The sequence below is a fragment of the Aquarana catesbeiana genome, linkage group LG06, assembly GCF_042186555.1.
Source record: "Aquarana catesbeiana isolate 2022-GZ linkage group LG06, ASM4218655v1, whole genome shotgun sequence".
In the NCBI taxonomy this organism is placed as follows: Eukaryota; Metazoa; Chordata; class Amphibia; order Anura; family Ranidae; genus Aquarana; species Aquarana catesbeiana.
In genome coordinates, this window is record NC_133329.1 from 77,328,087 (window position 1) to 77,351,580 (window position 23,494).

Below are 23,494 nucleotides of genomic sequence, written 5' to 3' on the forward strand. Positions count from 1 at the left end.
ACGTGTGTCATACGACCCGGGCTGCTAGGCCAGAGATTGGGCCTATCCCGGGGGCATCTGACTGCCAGGCTGTGTGAGGGCCTATCCAGAAGTAAGAGGGCAGCACAGGGTTGGGACTGCGGCTTGCAGTCCAACTGAAAGTGACGGTTCTGTCTGTGGGAGAACCTGTCAGTGGTCGGAGGTAGAAGGGAAGCTCTCACCACAAAGGGACCAACCACCTTTACCAGGGACTACAGTAAGTAACTGAAGAAAGTACCGGAACCATATTCTCACCGAACGGGCATGGTGGAGAATAGGAAAACTTCAGGCGGTGATCAAGTCAGGGACCCAACCCGTGGAGGAGACGCTTGCAGGGCAGCCTTGTGAGTCAAGCCAGGGACCTCGCCGGTTAGCAGGGGTGAAACTTGAGAAGTATCTGGAATGCCAAGCTAGGGACCCAGCAGGGAAGCGTGGGTGAGGCTTGAGGAAGATACCACCGCCAACCTTGGAGGAGCTCAAGGGATTCAGAGTCAGTGAATCAGAGCGTCTAGTGAGAGACCAGGAGCTCAGGGTTTAAGAACTACAAGAGGCAGTTGTAGTGGAGCTGAAAGAACTGTTAAGTTTGAGTTAGGAACTGTTAAAGGACTGTTGCCATAGGAGACAGCATTCCTGCATGTGCAGAAGTGGTGCCTTGCTGGGCCCTTTCCCTGCATGGCTGTCCTCCTATTGAAGTCTCAGTGTCTGCCAATTGAATCTATAACCCTTAAGGATGTCCTGGCTCTAACCGTCTTTCCCCAAAAAATACAAAAAGGACTGTCAATACAAATAAAACCTCTTTTACATCCAAGAAGTGTCTGGCGCCCAATGACTTTCACCATCTTTGCACCCACTATGCCTTACAACCCACTACATATTGAAGGATGTTAGCTATCTTTGGCCTTGGAAGTCCTCATTAGACTGGGCAAGGCCTTAGATCTTGCTACATAAGTATAGGTATGCAAATAGAGTCCAACATAGAAAGAGAATTCCTAATAGGTGATATGTATAAGTTTTAGGTTTTAGCTCGCACACACTAATTTGACTGTGTGTTACTCTAATTGGGATCCACATGTAAAATATAGTCCCACGTGCAGCTGACCACCAGAAACACCACCACCTTAAATAATACAAATGCTTTCTTACCAGCAGCACTGGACCTTTTTATTACAAAAGGCCAGTAATGCTTGTGGCTGATTACCCTGCCAGGGCCTTTTAAATGGTGTTCCTGCAGACTCTCAGAGGGCCATAGAAGAAATTATCCCGCTGGGGTGTCCGTGATGTTTAGGCTCCTCTGCTTCCACTTCCAGTAATGTCCCCGTATTGCTATTTATGTATACTTATTATAATAACCATAATAACATGCTTTTTTAGGATCAAGTTAAAAGGAAATGGAAAATCGTTCTGCTGTAGAATATTTCAAACTTTTGTTGTTTTCAAACAATCCGGTTGATAAATGGTGGACTTTCAGTGTTTTTTTTCTAATTTATTGTTTGGGAGTAATAATAAACATGACTATTATTATGGCCACATACTTTGAACGTTTTCTACACACCCCTCTTTACCTTTTTCTTTCAAATTTGTCCTTTGTCGATATTTGCTACACAACAATTATTATACCCAAACTGCTGGATATGATATTATCTGGGAATTTTACCATGTCCTCCATGCAATGCTTCACACAAATGTTCTTTTTCATTACTGTGGCTAGTATTGAAGAAATCTTGCTGTTTATAATGGCATATGATCGTTATGTTGCCATATGTAACCCCTTACACTATCATCAGATTTTGAGCTGGAAAAACTGTACCCTGATAACAGTTGGCACCTGGATTTTATCTTTTTTAAACTCTTTACTATTTACAAAGTCTGCTGCACATATGTCCTTCTGTGGTTCCAACATTATCCAACAATTCTTCTGCGATGCCAAAGCCATGACTAAGATAGCATGTGGTAACACTGACATATTTTATGCCGTATTAGGGATAGAGGTTTTGTTCTTTGGACTTGTACCATTCATATGCAGCCTGGCATCTTATATAAAGATTATTAGTGTTATTTTGAAAATTAAATCTGCAGAAGGCAGGAAAAAAGCCTTCTCAACTTGTTCCTCCCACCTCACTGTCCTCATTATGTATTACGGGACAGCTTCGTCAGTGTATCTAAAGCCATCATCAGATCACTCCCTCACCTTGGAACAAGTCTTCACCATACTCTATACCACTATTACACCCATGTTAAACCCATTGGTGTACAGTATACGAAACAAGGATGTAAAGGCATCACTGAAGAAATTAATTGGGACAAATCATTTTTAAAAAAAAGTTTGTAATGGATGATAGTGCACAAATAGTTGTCTAGCAAGTGAAGGAGATTGAGACTCTATGTTCTTCTCTCCAGGTTACTTTCCAGATCCAGCATTCTTATACTCTACAATGTGACTTCATACTGCTGAAGCATTGCACCTGCTATTTTGTGTATTTATGACATTTTTGAATAAACAATATTTGAAATAAAAAATAAAAAAAAGTTGAATGTTTAATATAACCACAAGTAAACTGAAAAAATATTAATAAAGTGTTTATTGTCAATTTTCACATGCTTTGCTGCAATTATGTGTTTATAAAAGATATGTACAAAAGTAAATTCACCGTGTCATCAGGGGCACAGAACCAGGTGCTAGTGCCGTGAAAGTCTATAGAAAAATGGTAAGAGCAAACAGCAAACAGTAGGAGACTGAGCAGGCCAATGGTCAGAACATGTGCACAGAAACAGATCTTAACCACCTCAATACCAACATGTTACACCCCCTTCCTTTCTAGACCATTTTTCAGTACAGTGATAGTTTGACTGACAATTACATGGTCGTGCAACACTGCACCCAAGTCATTTTTATTTCATTATAATTAACCACTTGCCGACCGCCCTGTAGCAGTTTTACTGCTACAGGGTGGCCGTTGAGCGCAGGATCACATATATAAATGTGATCCTAGGTAGGGGGTGCGAATGTGCACCGCCGGGGGCTCACTCCTTCTGTGATTATACACTTAACTATCTAAGCAAGACAGATTGCCGTCTCAGCAAAGCACCTCTCACACTGTAATAAAACACTGGCTAGGCACACAGTTAACCCTTTGATCACCAATGATGTTTAAGCCCTTCCCAGCCAGTGTCATTAGTACAGTGACAGTGCCTATTTTTAGCAATAACTAAAGTGATTTTGAGTAGAGCAGGCAGTAGCAGCACCCGCCAAGATCCTGCTGGGGGAGGAGAAGAGGTGCCTGGTCAGGACCTTCTTTTAACGCAAGGCTCAAAGAAGATGCCCCTTAAGTCCGTGCCAGTGGTGAGACTACTGGCTTCCCCCCATTGTCTTCCAAGTCCTGTCTGTCAAAATGATTGGTTGCTAGCATCCGAACAACCAATAAGGTGGTTGGAGTACTCAGCATTCAGAGGATAAAGATGTAACTTCCTCCTTCAGAGCTGTTCCGCCTCCCCCTCAAGTGCTGTACTTCCTGGCTTCCTGCTGACAATGGAAGGGGCCAGGAGAGAACTTGCACTGGGACACTGCTGAGCTGACTGGCCAGGAGTATGAGGAGACCTGCATGCTGTCCGGGTCGGGACACTGCTGATGTGAGTGAGGGTCCTGGGAGGGAAGGGAGCATACGAGTCCTGGTCTGGCCATGTCTGCACACAGAGGAGGGGAGGGGACAGGGATCAAACTGAACAGGAGGAACGACCTGCTCCCCCAGGTCCTAGAGCTGTGTACACTGATCTGCAACATCTCCCCCTCTACAGATAGGTGTAGAGGGGAAGCCATACATCACCACACCAAGTCTGTAATCTCTCGGAATGTCGCCTGTACTATGTCTGCAGTCTCTCTGACCCTCTCCTGTTCCATGTCTGCTCCACTTAGAACAGGCCTCACCACGGTCGACCAAAGAAGTTGAGTGCACGTGCTCTGTGTCATATCCAGGGGTTGTCTTTGGGAAATATACGTATGAGTGCTGCCAGCATTACTGCAGGGGTTGAAGGGGTGGGGGGGTCAGCCTGTCCGTGCTCAGACTATACACCCCACACTGCATTAAATTGGTCTGCATGGCTGTCATCCCAGAAGGAAGCCTCTTCTAAAGATCATGCACAAGAAAGCCCACAAACAGTTTGCTGAAGACAAGCAGACTAAGCACATGAATTACTGGAACCATGTCCTGTGGTCTGATGAGAACAATATAAACTTATTTGGTTCAGATGGTGTCAAGCGTGTGTGGCAGCAACCAGGTGAGGAGTACAAAGACAAGTGTGTCTTGCCTAGTCAAGCATGGCGGTGGGAGTGTCATGGTCTGGGGCTGCATGAGTGCTTCCGACACTGGGGAGCTACAGTTCATTGAGGGAACCATGAAGGTCAACATGTACTGTGACATACTGAAGTAGAGCATGATCCCCCCCCTTCGGAGACTTGGCCGCAGGGCAATATTCCAACATGATGACGACCCCAAACACCCCTCCAAGATGACCACTGCCTTTACTGAGGGTAAAGGTGATGGACTGGCCAAGCATGTCTCCAGACCTAAACCCTATTGAGTATCTGTGGGGCATCCTCAAACGGAAGGTCTCTAACATCCACCAGCTCTGTGATGTCATCATGGAGCAGTGGAAGAGGACTCCAGTGACAACCTGTGAAGCTCTGGTGAACTCCATGCCCAAGAGGGTTAAGGCAATGCTGGAAAATAATGGTGACCACACAAAATATTGACACTTTGGGCCCAATTTGGACATTTTCACTTGGGGTGTACTCACTTTTGTTGCCAGCGGTTTAGACATTAATGGCCCAGGAGTTTCCTACACCCCTGGTAGAATGAGTTCTCACCCTAAAGGGAGGAGCTTTACGTTTCAGACCGTAGGCCTTTGGAAGCTGCCTGCCCCTTCTTGGGTCCTTTAGGTAAAACAAAAAAGGAGTCTGATCCTCGGATCTCCGCAGATCTAGACAAATAATCCTTGACTGCCAACGTCCAAGGAATGCAGTCGTCTCTCTTCCGAAGAACAAAGCTGAGAGAAAAAAGAAGGCAAAATAATGTCCCGATTTAAATTAAAGGCTGACACCACTTTTGGCAAAAAGGATGGAACAGGTCGTAACACAACCCTGTCATGGTGAAGGATCAAGTATGGTTCCCTGCATGAAAGGGCCGCCAACTCCGACACCTTTCTAGCCGAGGTGATGGCCATCAGGAAGGCTAGCTTGCGTGACAGCAAGTCTAATGGAATTTCCTTGATAGGCTCATATGGTTGTTTCTGTAACACAGACAGCACCAAGTCCAAGTCCCAAGGACACATAGGTGACCTAATTGAGGGAAGCAAATGAGTTGCCCCCTGCATAAAGGTTCGGACCAGCGAATGGGAGGCTAAAGGCCTTTGGCTTTGAGTACAATCAGAGGTCAGATTTCGGTCCTGTCAATATTCTTCCAATCTGATTTCCACAGCTGACTGTAGAAAAGAGAGAATTCTCCCAATCACATATTTCTGAGAATGCCATTTTCTGGCTTCACACCAAGCAATATAAATCTTCCAGACCTTATGATAGATCTTCCTAGTGACAGCTTTTCTAGTATTCATTAGGGTACACACCACTGGTCCCGAGATGCCACGTTCCTTCAACACCCTATCTTCAATAGCCATGCCATCAAATTTAGAGATTGTAAATTGTGGTGGAATATAGGAACTTGAGACAGTAGATCAGGGCGACGTGGAAGCATCCATGGCCCGTCTATAGTCAGTCTCACAATCTCCGGGAAGCAGGGCCTTCTGGGCCAGGCTGGTGTCACCAGAATGACTGGAACCCCCTCTCTCCGAATCCTGCGCAACAAATGTGGAAGGAGAGCGACCAGGGGAAAGCATAAACCAGGGAGTACTGGCTCTATGGAACTCATGGAACTACCAGAGCATCTGCTCCGATTGCCAGAGGATCCCTTGTTCGGGACATGACCTGCTATAGCTTCCAGTGACGTCAGTGATACACGTCAGTGATACCGGAAGTTCCTGGCGTGCGTTCCACAGGACCGGAAGTGACTTCAGTGATACCGGAAATAGCGTCAACGTCATCAAGGACCCTGTGGGAGGGCAAAACGTTAACGCTATTTCCGGTATCACTAACATCACTTCCAGTCCACTTCTGGTCCTGTGGAACGCATGCCAGGAACAGTGTTTTTACACCCACAGCTCCATTTTGAGGCTTGTTTTTATCTTACTTGTTGTAAGTACCCACTCCCTTCTTTAAGGGAGTGCCTGAAACAATAAGCTTCTCTTTGGAAGATCTGCGGGAACGCTGGATCTTAGAAACATCTGAGGGGGAACCCACGCAACTCCAGCTTCTAACCGTGGGATATAGTTGAGGTGACCCACTCGTTTTGAATAATTTTTCTCCAAATGTCCGCAAAGTGCAGCAGCCTTCCCCCCACCTGATAGAGTGGGGGCGTCCCCTCAAACGGAGGGCTTGGTGCTGGGTTTAGAAGAGTTTTGGACCCAGAGCTTTTTCTGGCCCTGGCCTTGTGGCTTGCCCCTGGCTCTAGCGCCCTGCTGGCGGCGGAACTGCCTTGGCGCTGAGACACCTGAGAAAGCAGTCCCTGAGGTTTTAAACGAGGTACGCCTGGTGCTTTTCTTCACAGGATGTAGAGAACTCTTCCCTCAGGAAATCTTTTGGATATATTTGTCCAAATTATCACCAAATAAACATTCCCCATGAAAGGGGAAACCTGCCAATAACTTTTTACAGGGAAGCTCGGCTGACCAGTTCTTAAGCCACAAAAAGTCTGCACATATGTACAGACAAGAGAGCCAAACGAGAAACCTGCTGTATTGAATCATTTAAGGCGTCAACAGCAAAACACAGCGCTCTAGGAATATCTGTCTTATTTTCAGCCAGATCATCCTCCTGGTTAGGCCTGTCAGGCCGTCTGACCTTATCCTTTACGGACTGGTAGATACCAATTGCTGCAACAGCTGGCTGAATAGCTGAACTGGCCAAAGAAAAGGAAGCCTTTAATAATGACTCCAATTTCTTGTCAACAGGGTCTTTCAAGCCCTGTGCGTTATCTACCGGACAAGTTAAGTTCTTGTTTAAGGAAGAGACTGCTGCATCTACAGCTGACATGATCCACTTCTTAATGAACTTTTCATTCATGGAATATAAAATGGAAAACCTCTTAGGAGGAACAAAAATCCTGTCAGGATGTTCTCAATCAGCATACACTGCCTGTTCCAACAGAGGTTGTAAGGGCAAAGCCTGTGCAGCCTGAAGAGGCCTCAGGGACCCCAAAGAGGACCAGGGGGTCTCAGTAACCTTTGCAGGAGGCAACTTAAAGGCAGAACGAACGATCTTGGTAAGAGTCTGGATCAAAAGCCTCTGCGACTGAGAGGCAGACATCAACTGGATATCTTCTTGTCCACATTGCTCAGAAGTAGACTCATTCGCCAGGCCCTCCACAGAATCCTGAGCTTTTCGCTCTTCCCCATCCTCAACCCATTTCTGCTCCAAACTAGGAGGCTCCAGGGAGGGGGATCTGTCACGTTTCTTGCCACCCTGCGGGATGGAGGCAATCATGCAAGCAATCCTGTGCTCTAACCTGGCTAGGACCGAGGACAGCTCATCCTTAATGAGAAAGGGTGAAGCAGCAGCGTTGACTGTAGGCACAATACCAGATAGGTGCAGCGGCTCAGATTGCCCGGAAGCCTCTGGTCTTTCAGGGGATACAACACCAGGGGTACAACTAGGTTAATCAGGAACTACTGATGACATAGGGGTGCCTGTAGAATGTTCTAGCTGAAATCCAGACTAAAAGGGGTCAAGAAGGTTGTTATCAGTGAGGTGGTAGCTAGGCAGTTGTAGGCTAGGTGTGAAAATATATACTAAATATATACACATAGTGCTAATCACTTGAAAAACATATAGCAATAAATATAGCGCTCGCAAACCCAATAAGTGAAAATTAGTTGACCAAAAAGAAAACCAAAAATACAATAGGTGAAAATAAAGTCCAAATAAAATAACTAAGGGTGCTCCAATCCACAGTGAAGGAAATATAACGTGCTTCAGAGAAATTCAGGTGTGCAACACCCCCTCATGTATCCCCACTCACCAGATCAGAACAAACCCCAGCTTTTCAGTCTGGTGGGTCATTTAAAGCCTGGTAAAGAATCCTGGGATGGTGGATAAGGTGATATGCCTTCAGGTCCGGAAATCCTTTGAAGACTTTCTCAGCCAGAACACAGCAGGTACCCAGAAGTAAAAACAGAAGGAAACCGATAGTGAAGTACCATTAAAAAGATTTTATTAAAGAAGGGAGTGGGTACTTACAACAAGTAGGATAAAAACAAGCCTTAAAATGGAGCTGTGGGTGTAAAAATGCCGTTCCTGTAGTGCGTTCCACAGGACCGGAAGTGGACCGGAAGTGATGTCAGTGATACCGGAAATAGCGTCAACGTTTCGCAACGTGTCCTTCTTCTTCTTCTCCATCTTCTTCCTCCGCTCTTCTCGTCCCGCATCTTCCTCCAGGCATCTTCTCCGCTCCGTCTGCATGATCCGCCTCAGTGGGAGTCCTTAGCCGTGTGATGCTTCGCTTCTTCTGACATTTCTTATATAACTGAGGGCGGGGCCACCCGGTGACCCTGCCCTCCTCTGACACACAGGGAATTCATGGGAGTTCCCTGTGGCTTTCCCCGTGTTGTCAGTGGGGGCGGGGTCACCCCGCTGAAGACTCCCACTGAGGTGGATCGTGCAGATGGAGCTGAGAAGAAGCCTGGAGGAAGATGCGGGAAGAGAAGAGCGGAGGGAGAAGAAGATGGAGAAGAAGAAGATGAAGAAGAAGAAGAACACTGAAAGAACACCAGAAGAAAGAAGATGGAAGAAGAAGCCGAAAGAAGAAGAAATTAATAAAGGACTTGTCATCTCTTGTGTTTTTTAACCTTTTTGACACTTTTTTTGTGAAATGGTAGGGGTACATTTGTACCCCATTACCAATTCACACAGGGGGGGCCGGGATATGGGGGTCCCCTTGATTCTGATAAGCCCCCCGCCCGCAGACCCCCACAACCACTGGCCGGGGATGAGGCCCTTCTCCCCATCAACATGGGGACAAGGTGCTTTGGGGGGCTACCTCAAAGCACCCTCCCAATGTTGAGGGCATGTGGCCTGGTACGCTTCAAGAGGGGGGCCGCTCTCTCATCCCCCCTCTTTTCGTGTGGCCTGCCAGGGTGCGTGCTCGGATAAGGGTCTGGTATGGATTTTTGGGGGGACCCCACGCCATTTTTAAAAAAAATTTGGCATGGGGTTCCCCTTAAAATCCATACCAGACCTAAACGGTCTGGTGTGGATTTTGAGGGGGACCCCCACGCCATTTTTAAAAAAATTTTGGCGCGGTGTCCCCCTTAATATCCATACCAGACCTGAAGGGCCTGGTATGGAATTTAGGGGGACCCCCACGCATTTTTTTTAGTTTGGTTCGGGGTTCCACTGTGGGGAAATCCCATGCAGTTTTTGTCAATGAACTTTTATGTGTATTGTCGGACCGACAATTCATTAATAGCCACGAGTAGTTTTAAATGACTTTTTTCCTTTTAAATGTCATTTTGCTGTCAGACTGTTCTAAACATGGGAAACATGCGCCCCTTTACAGGCATACTATAGACACCCCTCAGGTACAAAATTTAAAGGAATATTACACTTTTATTGTTTCACTTTAAGCATTATTAAAATCATTGCTCCCAAAAAAACGTCCGTTTTTAAAAATTATTTTTGCATTGATACATGTCCCCTGGGGCAGGGCTCAGGTCCCCAAACACTTTTTATGACAATAACTTGCATATAAGCCTTTAAAATGAGCACTTTTGATTATTCATGTTCCCATAGACTTTAACGGTGACACGGACAAATTCAGTGTTCGGCTCATCCCTACTGCTGAGTTTGAATGTTTTCGGGGGGGGGGGGGGGGTGGGCGGAACTCCTCTTTAATGAGTTTGCATTGATTTCAGCATTGATGGAGCACTTTATTGCAATATCATGATCTGCATATTAATGCACTTTCACTAAATGTGGACAGTTTAATGGGTTTGCATTGATTTTAGCATGCATGAAACACTTTGCACACGCCAGTGGTGGCTGGTGTTTAAAATTTTTGGGGGCGCAAACAAACTAATTTCAGAAAAAAAGACATCAATTGCAGCCTCACTGTGCCCTATCAAACGCAGCCACTGTGCCCATCAATTGTAGCCACTGTGCCATCAAATGCAGCCACTGTGCCATCAAATGCAGCCACTGTTCCATCAAACGCAGCCACTATGCCACCAAACGCAGCCACTGTGCCAATCAATTGTAGCCACTGTGCCATCAAATGCAACCACTGTGCCCTCAAACGCAGCTACTGTGCCCTCAAACGCAGCCACTGTGTCCTCCACTGTGTCCTCAAACGCAGCCACTGTGCCCTCAAACGTTGCCACTGTGCCCATCAAATGCAGCCACTGTGCCCATCAAACGTAGCCACTGTGTCCATCAAACACTGCCACTGTGCCCATCAAATGCAGCCACTGTACCCTCAAACGCTGCCACTGTGCCCATCAAACGCTGCCACTGTGCCCATCAAACGCAGCCACTGTGCCCATCAATTGTAGCCATTGTGCCATCAAATATCACCATTGTACCCATCAAATGCTGCTACTGTGCCCATAACACGGATATAATTTATTCAATAAATTTTACCTGCTGCTGTCCTGGGGATTTCCCTCGTGCTCCTCTCTCTCTTCTCCTCCTGATGTCACAGCCAGACCCCCCGAGGTGCCGAGGAGAAGGAAAGCAGTGCGGAGGAGGGTAGGCGGAGCATAAGGCTCCTCCTCCGCCAGTCATCGGCTGCTTATGGGGGCGTGAGTCACACCCCCCCCACACTCTGCCAAGCATGCCCATACACAGCGGCACCACTACAGCAAGCCGGCCACCGTGGGCTGCATGTGTGTGGGGGGCGGCCGTGGGAGCCGGGAATTGGGAAGACGGGTGGGGGGTTTCTCTCATGCGCCGCCCCCCGCAAAGTGCCGCCCTAAGCCTAGGCCTTGTCGGCCTAGGCCAAAAAACAGCCCTGAAGCACACAGTGGTGAAACACATCAAGAAAAAAAATTCTCAGGCGGGGGACATGAAGTATACTGGCTTTGGCTGAATAAAGTTTTTACAAGGAAGTGACATCATCTTTCATTACACTGTTATTTTTTCAGGGGTAGACCCAAAGGACTCCTGCATGACACCAAAATCAATCTTTAGTCTAATATAGATAATTGCATGTAGCACAATGTGCCTGCACTTCTGCACTGTTTACCTTTAAAACTGAGGTAAACCCATCAATTTAACTGTTTAGAAAAAACAGTTCCATTTCCAGAATGTCAGGAAAGTTAACTGTCACATTGGTTGTGCTCTCAACTAAACTGTCAAACCATCCAATGGCTGGTTCATAACTGATCACATGTGCAGCATCATGGCAGTTGAAGATCAAACAGAGACCAAGATACCAAGGTGGCATCTTCCTTGGCTAAAAAACCATAGGAGGGTTTACTTCCACTTTAAAGTGTAAGTCAAGCCAAAATGTCTTGTTTTTTGGATAGAATGAGAAAGGATTAGAACCACTGTTTGGTTTTTACTACTATCGAGGACTTAATTAAGGAGATTACTTCTTAAATACTGTTGCTATGGCAATTATATTTCTAGACAGGAAGAAAAGTAGATTCCCCAATAAGGACACATACAGCAATATAAGCTTTCAGGGACTCTACCAAAAAGTGTTTTAATTTGTGTTCACTTTCTGTTTCTTTAACCACTTGCCAACCGCCCACAGCCGAATGATGGCTGCAGGGTGGCTGGATAACTGGATAATCATATGACGTGATCCCGGAGAACCGCTCCCGCGTGCCCCCCCGGGCGCGCACACAGGAACATCCGTGTTTGCCAGGTCCAGGGGACCCGGCGCAACACGGATCGCGGTAAAGGGCCAATGACAGCGGCCCTTTACCATGTGATCGCTCCGTCCAATGACGGAGCGATCACAAATGTAAACAAAAAGGCAAAGCAGGGTCATCAGGAGGTTACAGCTCTCCTCTCCTCACACCGATGCAGCGTGAGAGGAGAGGAGAGCTTTTACGGTGACAAACAGTGAGTTTTCGACCTTTATCAGTGCCCAACAGTGCCACAGCAGTGCCCAACAGTGCCACAACAGTGCCCAACAGTGTCATCTGTGCCACATCTGTGCCACCTGTGCCATCTGTACCACCTGTGCCACCTCTGTGCCACCTCTGTGCCACACCAGTGATAATACAGTGCACACCAGTGCCACACCTGTACCACACCAGTGCCACCTGTGCCCATCAGTGCCACCTGTGCCCATCAGCGCCACTGCAGTGCCATATCAGTGCCGCCTGAGCCCACCAGTGCCGCCTGAGCCCACCAGTGCCGCCTGAGCCCACCAGTGCCACCTCTGTGCCACCAGAGCCACACCAGTGCAACCACAGTGCACACCAGTGCCACTACAGTGCCCCATCAGTGCCACCTGTGCCCATCAGTGCCACCTGTGCCACATCAGTGCCGCCTGTGCCGCCTGTGCCCACCAGTGCTGCCTGAGCCCACCAGTGCCACCTCTGTGCCACCAGAGCCACACCAGTGCAACCAGAGCCACACCAGTCCCACTACAGTGCAACCAGAGCCACACCAGTCCCACTACAGTGCCACATCAGTGCCACCTGTGCCCATCAGTGCTCATCTGCGCCACATCAACCTCACCAGCCACCAGTATGGCAAAAAAATTATTTACGGTCGAGGAGGCCTACCAGCGCCTCAGCATGACCGATGAGAGCAGCGGGGAGCTCTCTGAGTCTCTGTCCGATTCGGATTCAGCCTATGAACCCGTGACAAGCAGCGAGTCTGATACAGATTTGGAAGAGGAACGTGTGCCCGTGAAAAGAAGGCGTTCTGGCGTGGAGCAGCAGCCTACTACCACCTCGAGCGCAGTGCCGTCCACCTCAAGAGCTGTGCCATCCACCTCAAGAGCAGTGCCGTCCACCTCAAGAGCAGTGCCGTCCACCTCAAGAGCAGTGCCGTCCACCTCAAGCGCAGTGCCGTCCACCTCAAGCGCAGTGCCACCGCAACAAAGGCCAAGTACCAGTAGGGTGTCCTCTCAGCCACAAAAGGATAGAGGCCATGCCACCCTTCCCTATGCCCTTCAAAACCCCCTGTGGCTTCCCCCTCATTCCGGAGCAGCAAATATCCCCCCTTTTACCGCCCAGCCAAGTGTCCAGGTGAACACCGATGATTTTGTGATGCTTGATTTTTTTTATTTGATTTTCACCAACGACTTACTATCGTCCATTGTGGCCCAGTGCAACCTCTATGCACAGCAGTACATAGTAAGCAACCCTGGCTCTAGTTATGCCCGTCCCTTTGAGTGGAGAGAGCTTACCATAGAGGAATTTAAAATTTTCTTAGGCCTAACTTTTACAATGGGACTCACAAAAAAAAAACGAAATGTACTCATATTGGTCAACTAACCCGTTCACCACATGCCACTCTTCTCTTCGATAATGCCAAGATCAAGATACCTTATGATTTTGCGCTTCCTCCACTACAATGACAACACCCAGTGCCCTCCCCGAAATGACCCAGCATTTGACAAATTATTCAAACTTCGGCCACTCCTAAATTATTTCGCTGAAAAATTTCCCCAATTATATATGAACAGAATATTTCCGTGGATGAATCCCTTGTAAAATTCTCCGGCAGGCTCGGCATCAAACAATTTATCCCCAGCAAAAGGGCCCGATATGGGGTACAAATGTACAAACTTTGCGACCGAGCCACGGGGTACATTTACTCCTTCCGGGTGTACGAAGGGAAGGACACCCAACTGAATCCCCCTGAATGTCCAGAATATATTGGAGCCAGCGGCAAAGTTGTCTGGGAGCTTGTTTATCCACTGCTTGGAAAGGGGTACCACCTTTATGTGAATAACTTTTATACAAGTTTGCCCCTCTTCCGTAATCTTCACCGGAGAGACACCCCAGCATGTGGTACCCTAAGAACGAATAGAAAAGGCTTCCCGCAAAAACTGGTCAATGAAAGGCTACGCCGAGGGGAGACGACGTCTTTGCGGAACCAGGAGCTATTAGCTGTCAAGTGGAGGGACAGACGAAACGTCCACATGCTGACGACAATCCATAATGACACCTACATGGAAGTCCCAAGAAGAAACGGCCCAGTCCAGAAACCTGCTTGTATTTATGATTACAATTTGTTTATGGGGGGAGTGGACTTCAACGATCAGATGATTGAACCCTACCTTCCAACAAGAAAATCCCATCACTGGTATAAAAAAGTGTCCATTTATTTTTTCAGTTTGGCCATGTATAACACTTATGTTATTTACCAAAAATTGACAGAGAACCCTGTATCCTATCTGCACTACCAGGAACAAGTAATCTCCGCCCTTTTGTACCCTGAAAGCCCAGCAGAAATTATTCGCTCTGATTCTGTGAGCAGACTCCACGAACGCCACTTTCCTGACAAAATCCCCCCCAGTGAAACAGGCCAGAGACGTCAGAAGAGATGCCGGGTGTGCTCCAGAGGAGGAATTAGAAGAGACACCTCATTTTATTGTCCCGATTGTCCTTCCCAACCAGGCCTCTGTATAAGTGAATGTTTCCGCCGTTACCATACTTCTCTACATTATTAGGGAAGTATGGTAAACGTAATTCTCATTTCCTGTCATTTTCCTCCACACCCCTTATGCCACTGCGCTGAACTGTACATACCTCTGCCTTCTCCGGAATCGACCCTGGCCTGTTATACGACCAAGCTTCTGCCTAACAATAAACATACCTCTGCCTTCTCCGGAACTGACCCTGGCCTGTTATACGACCAAGCTTCTGCCTAACGATAAACATACCTCTGCCTTCTCTGGAACTGACCCTGGCCTGTTATACGACTAAGCTTATGCCTAACGCTAAATTGTACCTACCTCTGCCTGCTCTGGAACTGACCCTGGACTGTTTGACCACGTATTTTGCCTGCCTCTTGGACTGATCATTTACCCTGCTATGCTAGTGGGAACACAGGGGTCTCACATATGTGAGGGGCTCCAGAAATGTTTTTCTGGATGAAGAAAACTAATTTTTTAGTTTTCTCATTCCCAGATTTAGGGTCTGGAGACTCGGAGGCTTCAAAGAGATTTGGGTGGGAGAAGCCTCTACCCCTGTCCCCATTCTTTCCTGGCCTGCTACTTGGACCATGTTCCTGCTTACTACCAGGACCAATATTTTGGCACTGCTGGCAATGTCTCTACTTGCACTGACCCTGGACTGTACAAGGACATTATCCCTGCCTGTACTATGGACAATATTCCTGCCTGCTGCCTGGACAATTCCATTCACTGTTGCTGACCATGTCCCTGCCTTCTGCCTGGATCAGGGCTCTCCTCCTGTGGACAACTGCACTACTAAAACCACAGGTAATCTTTTGTTTACCCTTTGCTCAGCAGAATGTATTTTAGGGTGTAATGGACAACTTTGTGTAAAATGGACAACTTTGTGTAAAATGGACAACTTTGTGTAAAAAAAATGTGTTTTCATTTTTTTCCACATTTTCCAAAAACTTCTGGAAAAAAATTAACCATTCAAAAGACTCATTATGCCTCATAGATTATACGTTGGGGTGTTTGTTTTCCAAAATGGGGTCACTTTGTGGGCGTTTCCATTGTCCTGGTGCTCCAGGGCCTTCAAAATTGTAATAGGTGGTTGAGAGATTAGATGTGTAATTTTATGCTCCTAGAACGCCTGAATGTGCTACTTCAACGTTGCGCCTCTGTATGTAGCCAGGCTGTGTAAAAGTCTCACACATGTGGTATCGCCATACTCAGGAGGAGTAGCAGAATATATTTTGGGGTGTCAATTGTGTAATGTACATGCCATGTGAGAGAAATAACCTGTTATAATGACAAATTGGTTTGAAAAAAAATAAAAATAAAAAAAAATTTAATTTTGCAAAGAATTGTGGGAAAAAATAACAACTTCAAAAAACTCACCATGCCTCTTACTAAATACCTTAGAATGTCTACTTTCCAAAAATGGGTCATTTGGGGGGTATTTGTACTTGCCTGGCTTGTTAGGGTCTCAAGAAATGAGATAGGCCTCAGTACATCAGGTGTGATCAATTTTCAGTGATTGGCACCATAGCGTGTAGACTCTATAACTTTCACACAGACTAAATAATATCCACTAATTTAGGTTATTTTTACCAAAGATATGTAGCAGTATAAATTTTGGCCCAAATTTATGAAGAAAAATTACTTATTTGCAAAATGTTATAATAAAAATGCAGAAAAATTCATTTTTTTACAAAATTTTCAGTATTTTTTCATTTATAGCACAAAAAATAAAAAAACCCAGAGGTGATCAAATACCACCAAAAGAAAGCTCTATTTGTGTGAAAAAAAGGACGAAAATTTCATATGGGTACAGTGTTGCATGACTGAGTAATTGTCATTCAAAATGTGAGAGCACCAAAAGCTGAAAATTGGTCTGGTTAGGAAGGGGGTTTAAGTGCCCAGTGGTCAAGTGGTTAAACCATTGATGAAGGGATAGTAATTAAGGAGACATCTCTTGAATAGAGCTCAAGAGAACAGTTAAAGCCTGACATGGGGTTCTACATCTTCCCACTCTATCCAAGATTTTGGCTAGGTACGCATTTTAATCATTTTGCTGTTACAGCTGCAAGGCATCTGATTTCCCTGCTGGTGAATGAACCCAAAAGCCACAAGCTATTTTTGGTCACTTCTGAGTCATCATTTCCTAGTGCTGGCCAGAGAAGAGGCTGATAAAGCATGATCTTTGCTTGATCAGGTTCATTGATGTCTAGAAGTGTCATATGGGGTTTTATAGACATTTGAAGTCTCTTTAAAGTGGACCTGTCATTTCAATTATGCAATCATATAGGGGGCTCCACTTCATGTAGTTGCATGTATGAAGATAAATACTCATATCAGGTGTGACTACTTACAAAAAAATAACAATTGCACTACACATTAGATATCATAGTAAATGCTAGAGTGATGAAAATAGTTCTAGGACTGTCATTCAAGATTAACTCTAAACTGATGACCTGTAAAAGGTTTTTTAATTCATCACCTATGGACAATTATGGGTACTGACATTTATCTTTAGTTATTTAATGAAAATTTGGGTTTGATAAATATTAGCACCATTATCATGTGATTTAAAAATGTACAACTACCATCATTTTATTCTTTAGGGTCTTTTCTTTCAGAAAATTTATACTATTTGAGGGCAGAGCCCCCCTGCCCCAAAGATCCCCCCCCCCATGTTGTGGCTTGGCATGGTTCAGGAGGTGCTCGCTTGTCCCCCCCCGTTCCTGACCTGCCAGGATGCATGCTCGGATAAGGGTCTGGTATGGATTTTGGGGGGACTCCACAATGTTTTTTGGCATGGGGTTCCCCTTAAAATACATACCAGACCCAAAGGGCCTGGTATGGACTGAGGGGGACTCCAAGTAATTTTTTTCTTAATTTTTTTCAAATAGCCAGCTGCCGCCAATTGCAACCATGGATCAATTTAAATGCAATTTGTTTTTTTTCTTTAGAAATGCCATTTTTGCTGCAGCAGGTTCTATACATGCTACAGATGTGTCACTTTACAGGCAGACTAAGGGGAACCCCAGGAACTATATTTAAAGGAATTTTTCATTTTTATTGCACTTTAAGCATCAATAAAATCACTGCTCCTTTAAAAATGATAATTGCATTGATACATGTCCCCCAGGGCAGTACCCGGGCCCCCATACCCTTTTTATGGCGAATTACTTGCATATAAGCCTTCAAAGTGGGGACTGTTGTTGATTCCTCATGTTTGGCTCCTATAGACTTCAATGGAGTTTGCGGTTTGGGGCCAAACATTTCCCCTGTTCGGGAGTTCTGCTGCGAACCGAACAGGGGGGGGGGGGGTGTTCAGCCCACCTCTAATGGTGAACACTGGACAGTAATGTGAACTCTCCAGTCTCCCTAATGGCAAGAGGAAGCTGTGTCCTATACAGCCTGAGAAAATGCAGCTCTTTTCCCTCCTTCTGGCAACCTCTCTCTGGGAGATGCAGTTCAAAAGCTTTTGATTGCAATGGAGTCTCTCACTTTTGGACTACAGTTGCCACAGTGCAGTGCTGCCTGACTCAGTCTATTGACCTCTTCCTGCTCAGCAGCTCCCTCCCTTTGCTGATATAGCTGTCAACCAGTTTAGCACCATATGGCAGCAGCTACAGCCAGTGTTTCTCTAACTCTCTATTCTTAGCCAAGCACCTGGCTACAAACATATCCCATAGGGTTGACAAGACAAAAACAGTATAATTCAAGATCCCCATAGGTGTTCTTGTTTTTATTAAGTGGTAACATTACAGTAGTCCACATAGTATAAAATCCCTTCTCTCTTTAGCAGTTTCCAAAAGAAAGCACATCAGTATATTTCAAAGGCAAGTTATCTCCCATTTATTTATTGTTTAACAAACACTATTGTATATATATTTCGTGTTTTGAATGCCATCAGTTTGGGGTTGTTGGCGTAGCGGTGGTGATTTTTGGGGTCATTTTGTAAATATCCTAAAAAAAAGATTAATAAATAAACTGTCATTTTGCTTTGAAATTAGATGTACAGAGGAATACCTTATCAGTGTGCTGATGCTTCTTCATTGTCCATTCAGCAAGCTGGAGGTGTTTTGCCATGCTATTGATAAGCTATGTTGGTGCTGTAGTGTAAATAAAAGTCCTGACTGCTATCTGGGTAGGGTGTCTCTGTACCAAAAAAAACTGACTGCATAGGATGAGTAAGTCATTCCCATATCAGTATTTTAACTGCTTGTACAAGGCTTTTCAAATTCAAAATTCTATATTGTGTTTTTTTTATGACATAAATTAACTATTTTTTTTTTTTTTTACTAAATAACAGTAAGTTACCAGTGATGTACTCATTGTAATGTTTCATGTAAAAATATTACTTTTTTTTATTACAGTTGACCTTGTTATCTCTTATTGTTATGGTATTCTATCACTTCCCTTCTTGAGTCACAAGGGCTACAACTAACACAAACCTTTTACTTTGCACGTAGACTAAAATGGTAAATGGCACATCCCAGAATGACTTCCAAATTGTACCATTTTTCTACAAAACTGGTGATAGATCACTTGTGCTTAGCATTTTTTTCAGTATATATTTAATTGGTTTGCTATTGAATGTCCTCCTTTTGACTTTGATATACATCAATGATCACTTGCACACCCCTTTGTATATTTTTCTCTGCAATTTGTCCCTTGTAGATATATGTTCCATCACAGCCACTGTCCCTAAAATGCTGGGCATGCTTCTATCTGGAAACAACACAATATCCTTCATGCAATGCTTCTCTCAGACTTACTTTTTTCTCCTGGCTGCTAGCGCAGAGGATATTCTTTTATTCGTTATGGCATATGACCGATATGTTGCTATATGTAACCCTTTGCACTATCAACATCTGTTAAGGAAGAACATTTGTATCTTTTTTATATTTGTAATTTGGCTATTGGCATCAATAAATTCTTTGTTAATGACCCTCCCAGTATCAATGATGTCCTTCTGCCAGTCCAACATAATTCACCATTTCTTTTGTGAGGCTAAATCTCTTACAAAGATCTCATGTGCTGGCAAAGAAGTGTTTTACTACATTGTATATATGGAGTTAGTACTGTTTGGTCTTTTTCCCTTTTTGTGTAGCTTGACATCGTACATCAAAATACTTAATGTCATTTTACAGATCAAATCAAGAGATGGGAAGAAGAAAGCGTTCTCCACCTGCTCATCCCACCTAGCTGTCATCACGCTCTACTATACAACTGGCGCCTCGATGTATGTTATTCCACCCTCAAAATATTCAGATTTTATAGAACAAATCTCCACAGTGCTCTGCACAGCTATTACTCCAATGTTAAACCCTCTGATATACAGTTTACGCAATAAAGATGTGAAGAAAGCTTTGCATAATTTAGTGGTGGTACATTTTAAATTAAAAGCAAACAAGTTTAAAGTGTAAGAAAACAATGACAAATGCATTTAATGTTGAACTGTCTTCATTTTTAAATATTAATACAGTCTTAACTTGAGGTATTGTACTTTTTTGACAATAAACACTATAACACATGATCTTTATTTTACAATTAAAAATGTAATATACAGAATAGCAAATGATTCCCTGATCACTATGGGTTGTTTTGTTAAATCACAACAGTTGCTGTGTCTTTTCAGACAAGGTAATCAACATTAAACCTTAGATGGCGTTATACTCAGGGAGAGGGAGGGGGGATTTTTGCTCTTACTTATTCACTTGTGTGTGTTCATTTCAGCCTGAGTTACTGAGTTATGTAAATAATGAAATGCAGGTAGTAAAAGAATTTGGAAAATATGAAAAGTAGTATTTAACGCCGTCTGTTGAAATGCATAATATTATTTGCTTCTTATTTTCCTGACAAAATAAAAAGCATTAACAATTTTTATTTTAGTCCAGTCATGGACATTGATTAATGCCAACAATAATGACTTACCCATTTTCTAGACTAAGCCTATTTCTGACACTTGTTGTTTACAAGTTAAAATCAGTATTTTTTGCTAGAAAATTACTTAGAACCCCCAAACATTTTATATATATATATATATATATATATTTTTTAGAAAAGACTCTGGAGACTGAAATGGCTGTCTTTGCTGTCATATTTGATGTCACACGGTATTTGCGCAGCGGCCTTTTTTTGGGAAAGAATACACTTTTTTTAATAAAAGAATAAGAAAACAGTAAAGTTAGCCCATTTTTTTGTATATTGTAAAAAGATGATGTTACGCCGAGTAAATAGATACCTAACTCATTCTGAACTCTAAGGTCTTAATATAAGGTGAACTTTTTGGTCATTCAGTGGGAAATGCCCAGCTGAATGTAACAATGCATTGCAAAAAGTCTTCATTAGCCTTCATTGCACTAGACATCTGGTCAGGTGCCAGCCTTGGGCAAATATTGGTTTTATGGCTAAAGTACCAGCTCATGAAAAGCCGCTCTCCTGTCAGTCCTTTGTCAATATATTTGAATTTAGTGAGAGTGAGAGACAGCTGACAGAGCTTTTAGGTAGAGAGAGGTTGCTAGTGTAGTTTGCTTTTACAGAGCTATACAGTGCTGCTATACAAGATACTATATTTAGTGTTGTATGTTGCCACTGATATGTTGCAGTGATTTGCAGTTTATGTGGCTAGGGATAGTGGAGTGTAAGTTCATCTGCATTCACTGTGATTTGATAAGACTCAACATTCCTTTTAACTACTTTTTTTCCTTTTTGTGTGTGTCAAAAGCAATTTTTATTTCTGTGTTACTGCTTTCCCGCCTTTTTTGTTTTCTTTTGGGGTGTCTTTAATTTTTTTTCCTTTATGAGGTCAGCAGCAACAGTGTGAAGCTGTTAGTGACACTGCAAAAGCTGCCATACCATTTTAATGAAGTAAAATGCTCTACAGCAACACTGGGAACTTCATTTTTTTTGTGGCATCACACTGTATTGTCTTGAAAGTTTAATAAAATGTCAAACCAGATTGTGCAAAAACAGTTCGAAACCACAACCCCACACTCTAGAAACAAGGCATTTGTGATTCTAAAATACAAATTAGAGTGGCATATTTCAGAGATAATAGCCGCACATACTGTATAGTGCAGTGGCTGGATAGTATATAAGCAGCTTGATTGGGCTGTAATATACGAAGGAAAGATGAGGCGGTTTTTATCATGAAATAATAATTAGAGTGTATTATTTCAAAAACAGCATTCAGAGATATTGTATAGACCAACTTCACATTAGTTAACCAGTTTTACTAGGCCACAATTAAAGAGGGAGAGACAAGGCAGGTTTTATCGTGAAACAAAAAAAAATCTGAGAAAAAAAACAGAAATATTGTACAGACGCCATACACACTATTCAGACTTTTTATTGGACTGCAGCTTTAAAAACTGGGCAGGTTTTATCATGAAAAAATACCCAGAGTGTATTATTTCAGAGACAACAGCTGGAAATATTGTACAGACTTCACAGTCAGCATTGAAGCAGTTGGAATAGGCTGCATTTTTAAAAGGACACACAGTATGCAGTTTTTCATTTCAAAATTCTACATTTAAGTGGATATATTTCTATGAAAAATATAAAAAAATATTGTACAGGCTCCATAGACATCATTGCAATTTTGATTTAGATGTTCTCTTGCAAGGGTAGTATTGTTTTGGCTCAACTAATCTACTCCCATTGCTGAACCCCAAAAATGCTAAGATAGTGTCAGGAAGGCCAGAAGATGTCCTGAACTTTCAATTCCTGTTAGGAGAATGCTGCACACGCACCTTGTAACAGTTCATGGCACCAAAATAGGCTATGTAAACTGGGTCAGCACCCAGACTCAATGCTGTCTGCTCTACAGCATTCCCTATGTATCACTGCTATCCAGTATCTGATATCTGTTCCTGTTGTTTGACCTGGCTTGTTCCTGACATCAGGGGTGTTGCTAGGTGGCAAAAAGACTAGGGGCTTCAGCCCGAAGTCCAAAAACTGGAGGGGGGGTGGCGCGGCTTTTTTTGGGCTGGGTGGTGGGGTTGTGTGACTTACCAGTGCCCATCAATGCTGACCAGTAAACACACCTGCCTGACACTGACCTACATACACTGACCTATATACACTGACCTACATACACTGACCTGCCTGACCTATATACACTGACCTGCCTGACCTACATACACTGACCTATATACACTGACCTGCCTGACCTATATACACTGACTTGCATACACTGACCTACATACACTGACCTATATACACTGACCACTGACCTATATACACTGACCTACATACACTGACCTATATACACTGACCACTGACCTGCCTGACCTATATACACTGACCTATATACACAGACCTATATACACACTGACCTACATACACTGACCTATATACACTGACCACTGACCTGCCTGACCTATATACACTGACCTATATACACTGACCACTGACCTACATACACTGACCACTGACCTATATACACTGACCTACATACACACACTGTGTGTCTGACCTACCTCAGCCGTGGTGTGCGGTCACAGCAGGCAGTCAGTCACTTGTCACCGTCAGAGAGGAGCCGAGGAGGAGAGGAAAGCGGCCCGCCCGAGTGGGGATGTAGCGTTCCCGCCTTCTGGAGCCTGCAGGCTAAGATGGACGTCACATCACACGTCCCGCTCCAGAAGGCGGGAGCTGCAGCACTCGGCCACTTTCAGCCGCACTCGGCCGCTATGGCACGCGGGGACTTACTCGGCTACTTTCGGCCGCTATGGCACTCGGGGACTCGGCTACTTTCGGCCACACTCAGCCGCTAT

The 23,494-nt window shown here is 44.4% G+C and overlaps 2 protein-coding genes across 2 annotated transcripts; both read left to right on the forward strand.

Annotated features, from left to right (window-relative positions):
- Positions 1–1,406: 1,406 nt before the first annotated feature.
- Positions 1,407–2,333, forward strand: LOC141148001 (olfactory receptor 1L4-like). The gene has a single exon (XM_073635156.1). It carries the CDS (start codon positions 1,407–1,409, stop codon positions 2,331–2,333), a length of 927 nt encoding a protein of 308 aa, XP_073491257.1.
- A 16,859-nt stretch (positions 2,334–19,192) lies between these two features.
- Positions 19,193–20,143, forward strand: LOC141148002 (olfactory receptor 1G1-like). Its single transcript, XM_073635157.1, has one exon. The coding sequence runs from the start codon at positions 19,193–19,195 to the stop codon at positions 20,141–20,143; it is 951 nt and encodes a 316-aa protein (XP_073491258.1).
- Positions 20,144–23,494: the final 3,351 nt, after the last annotated feature.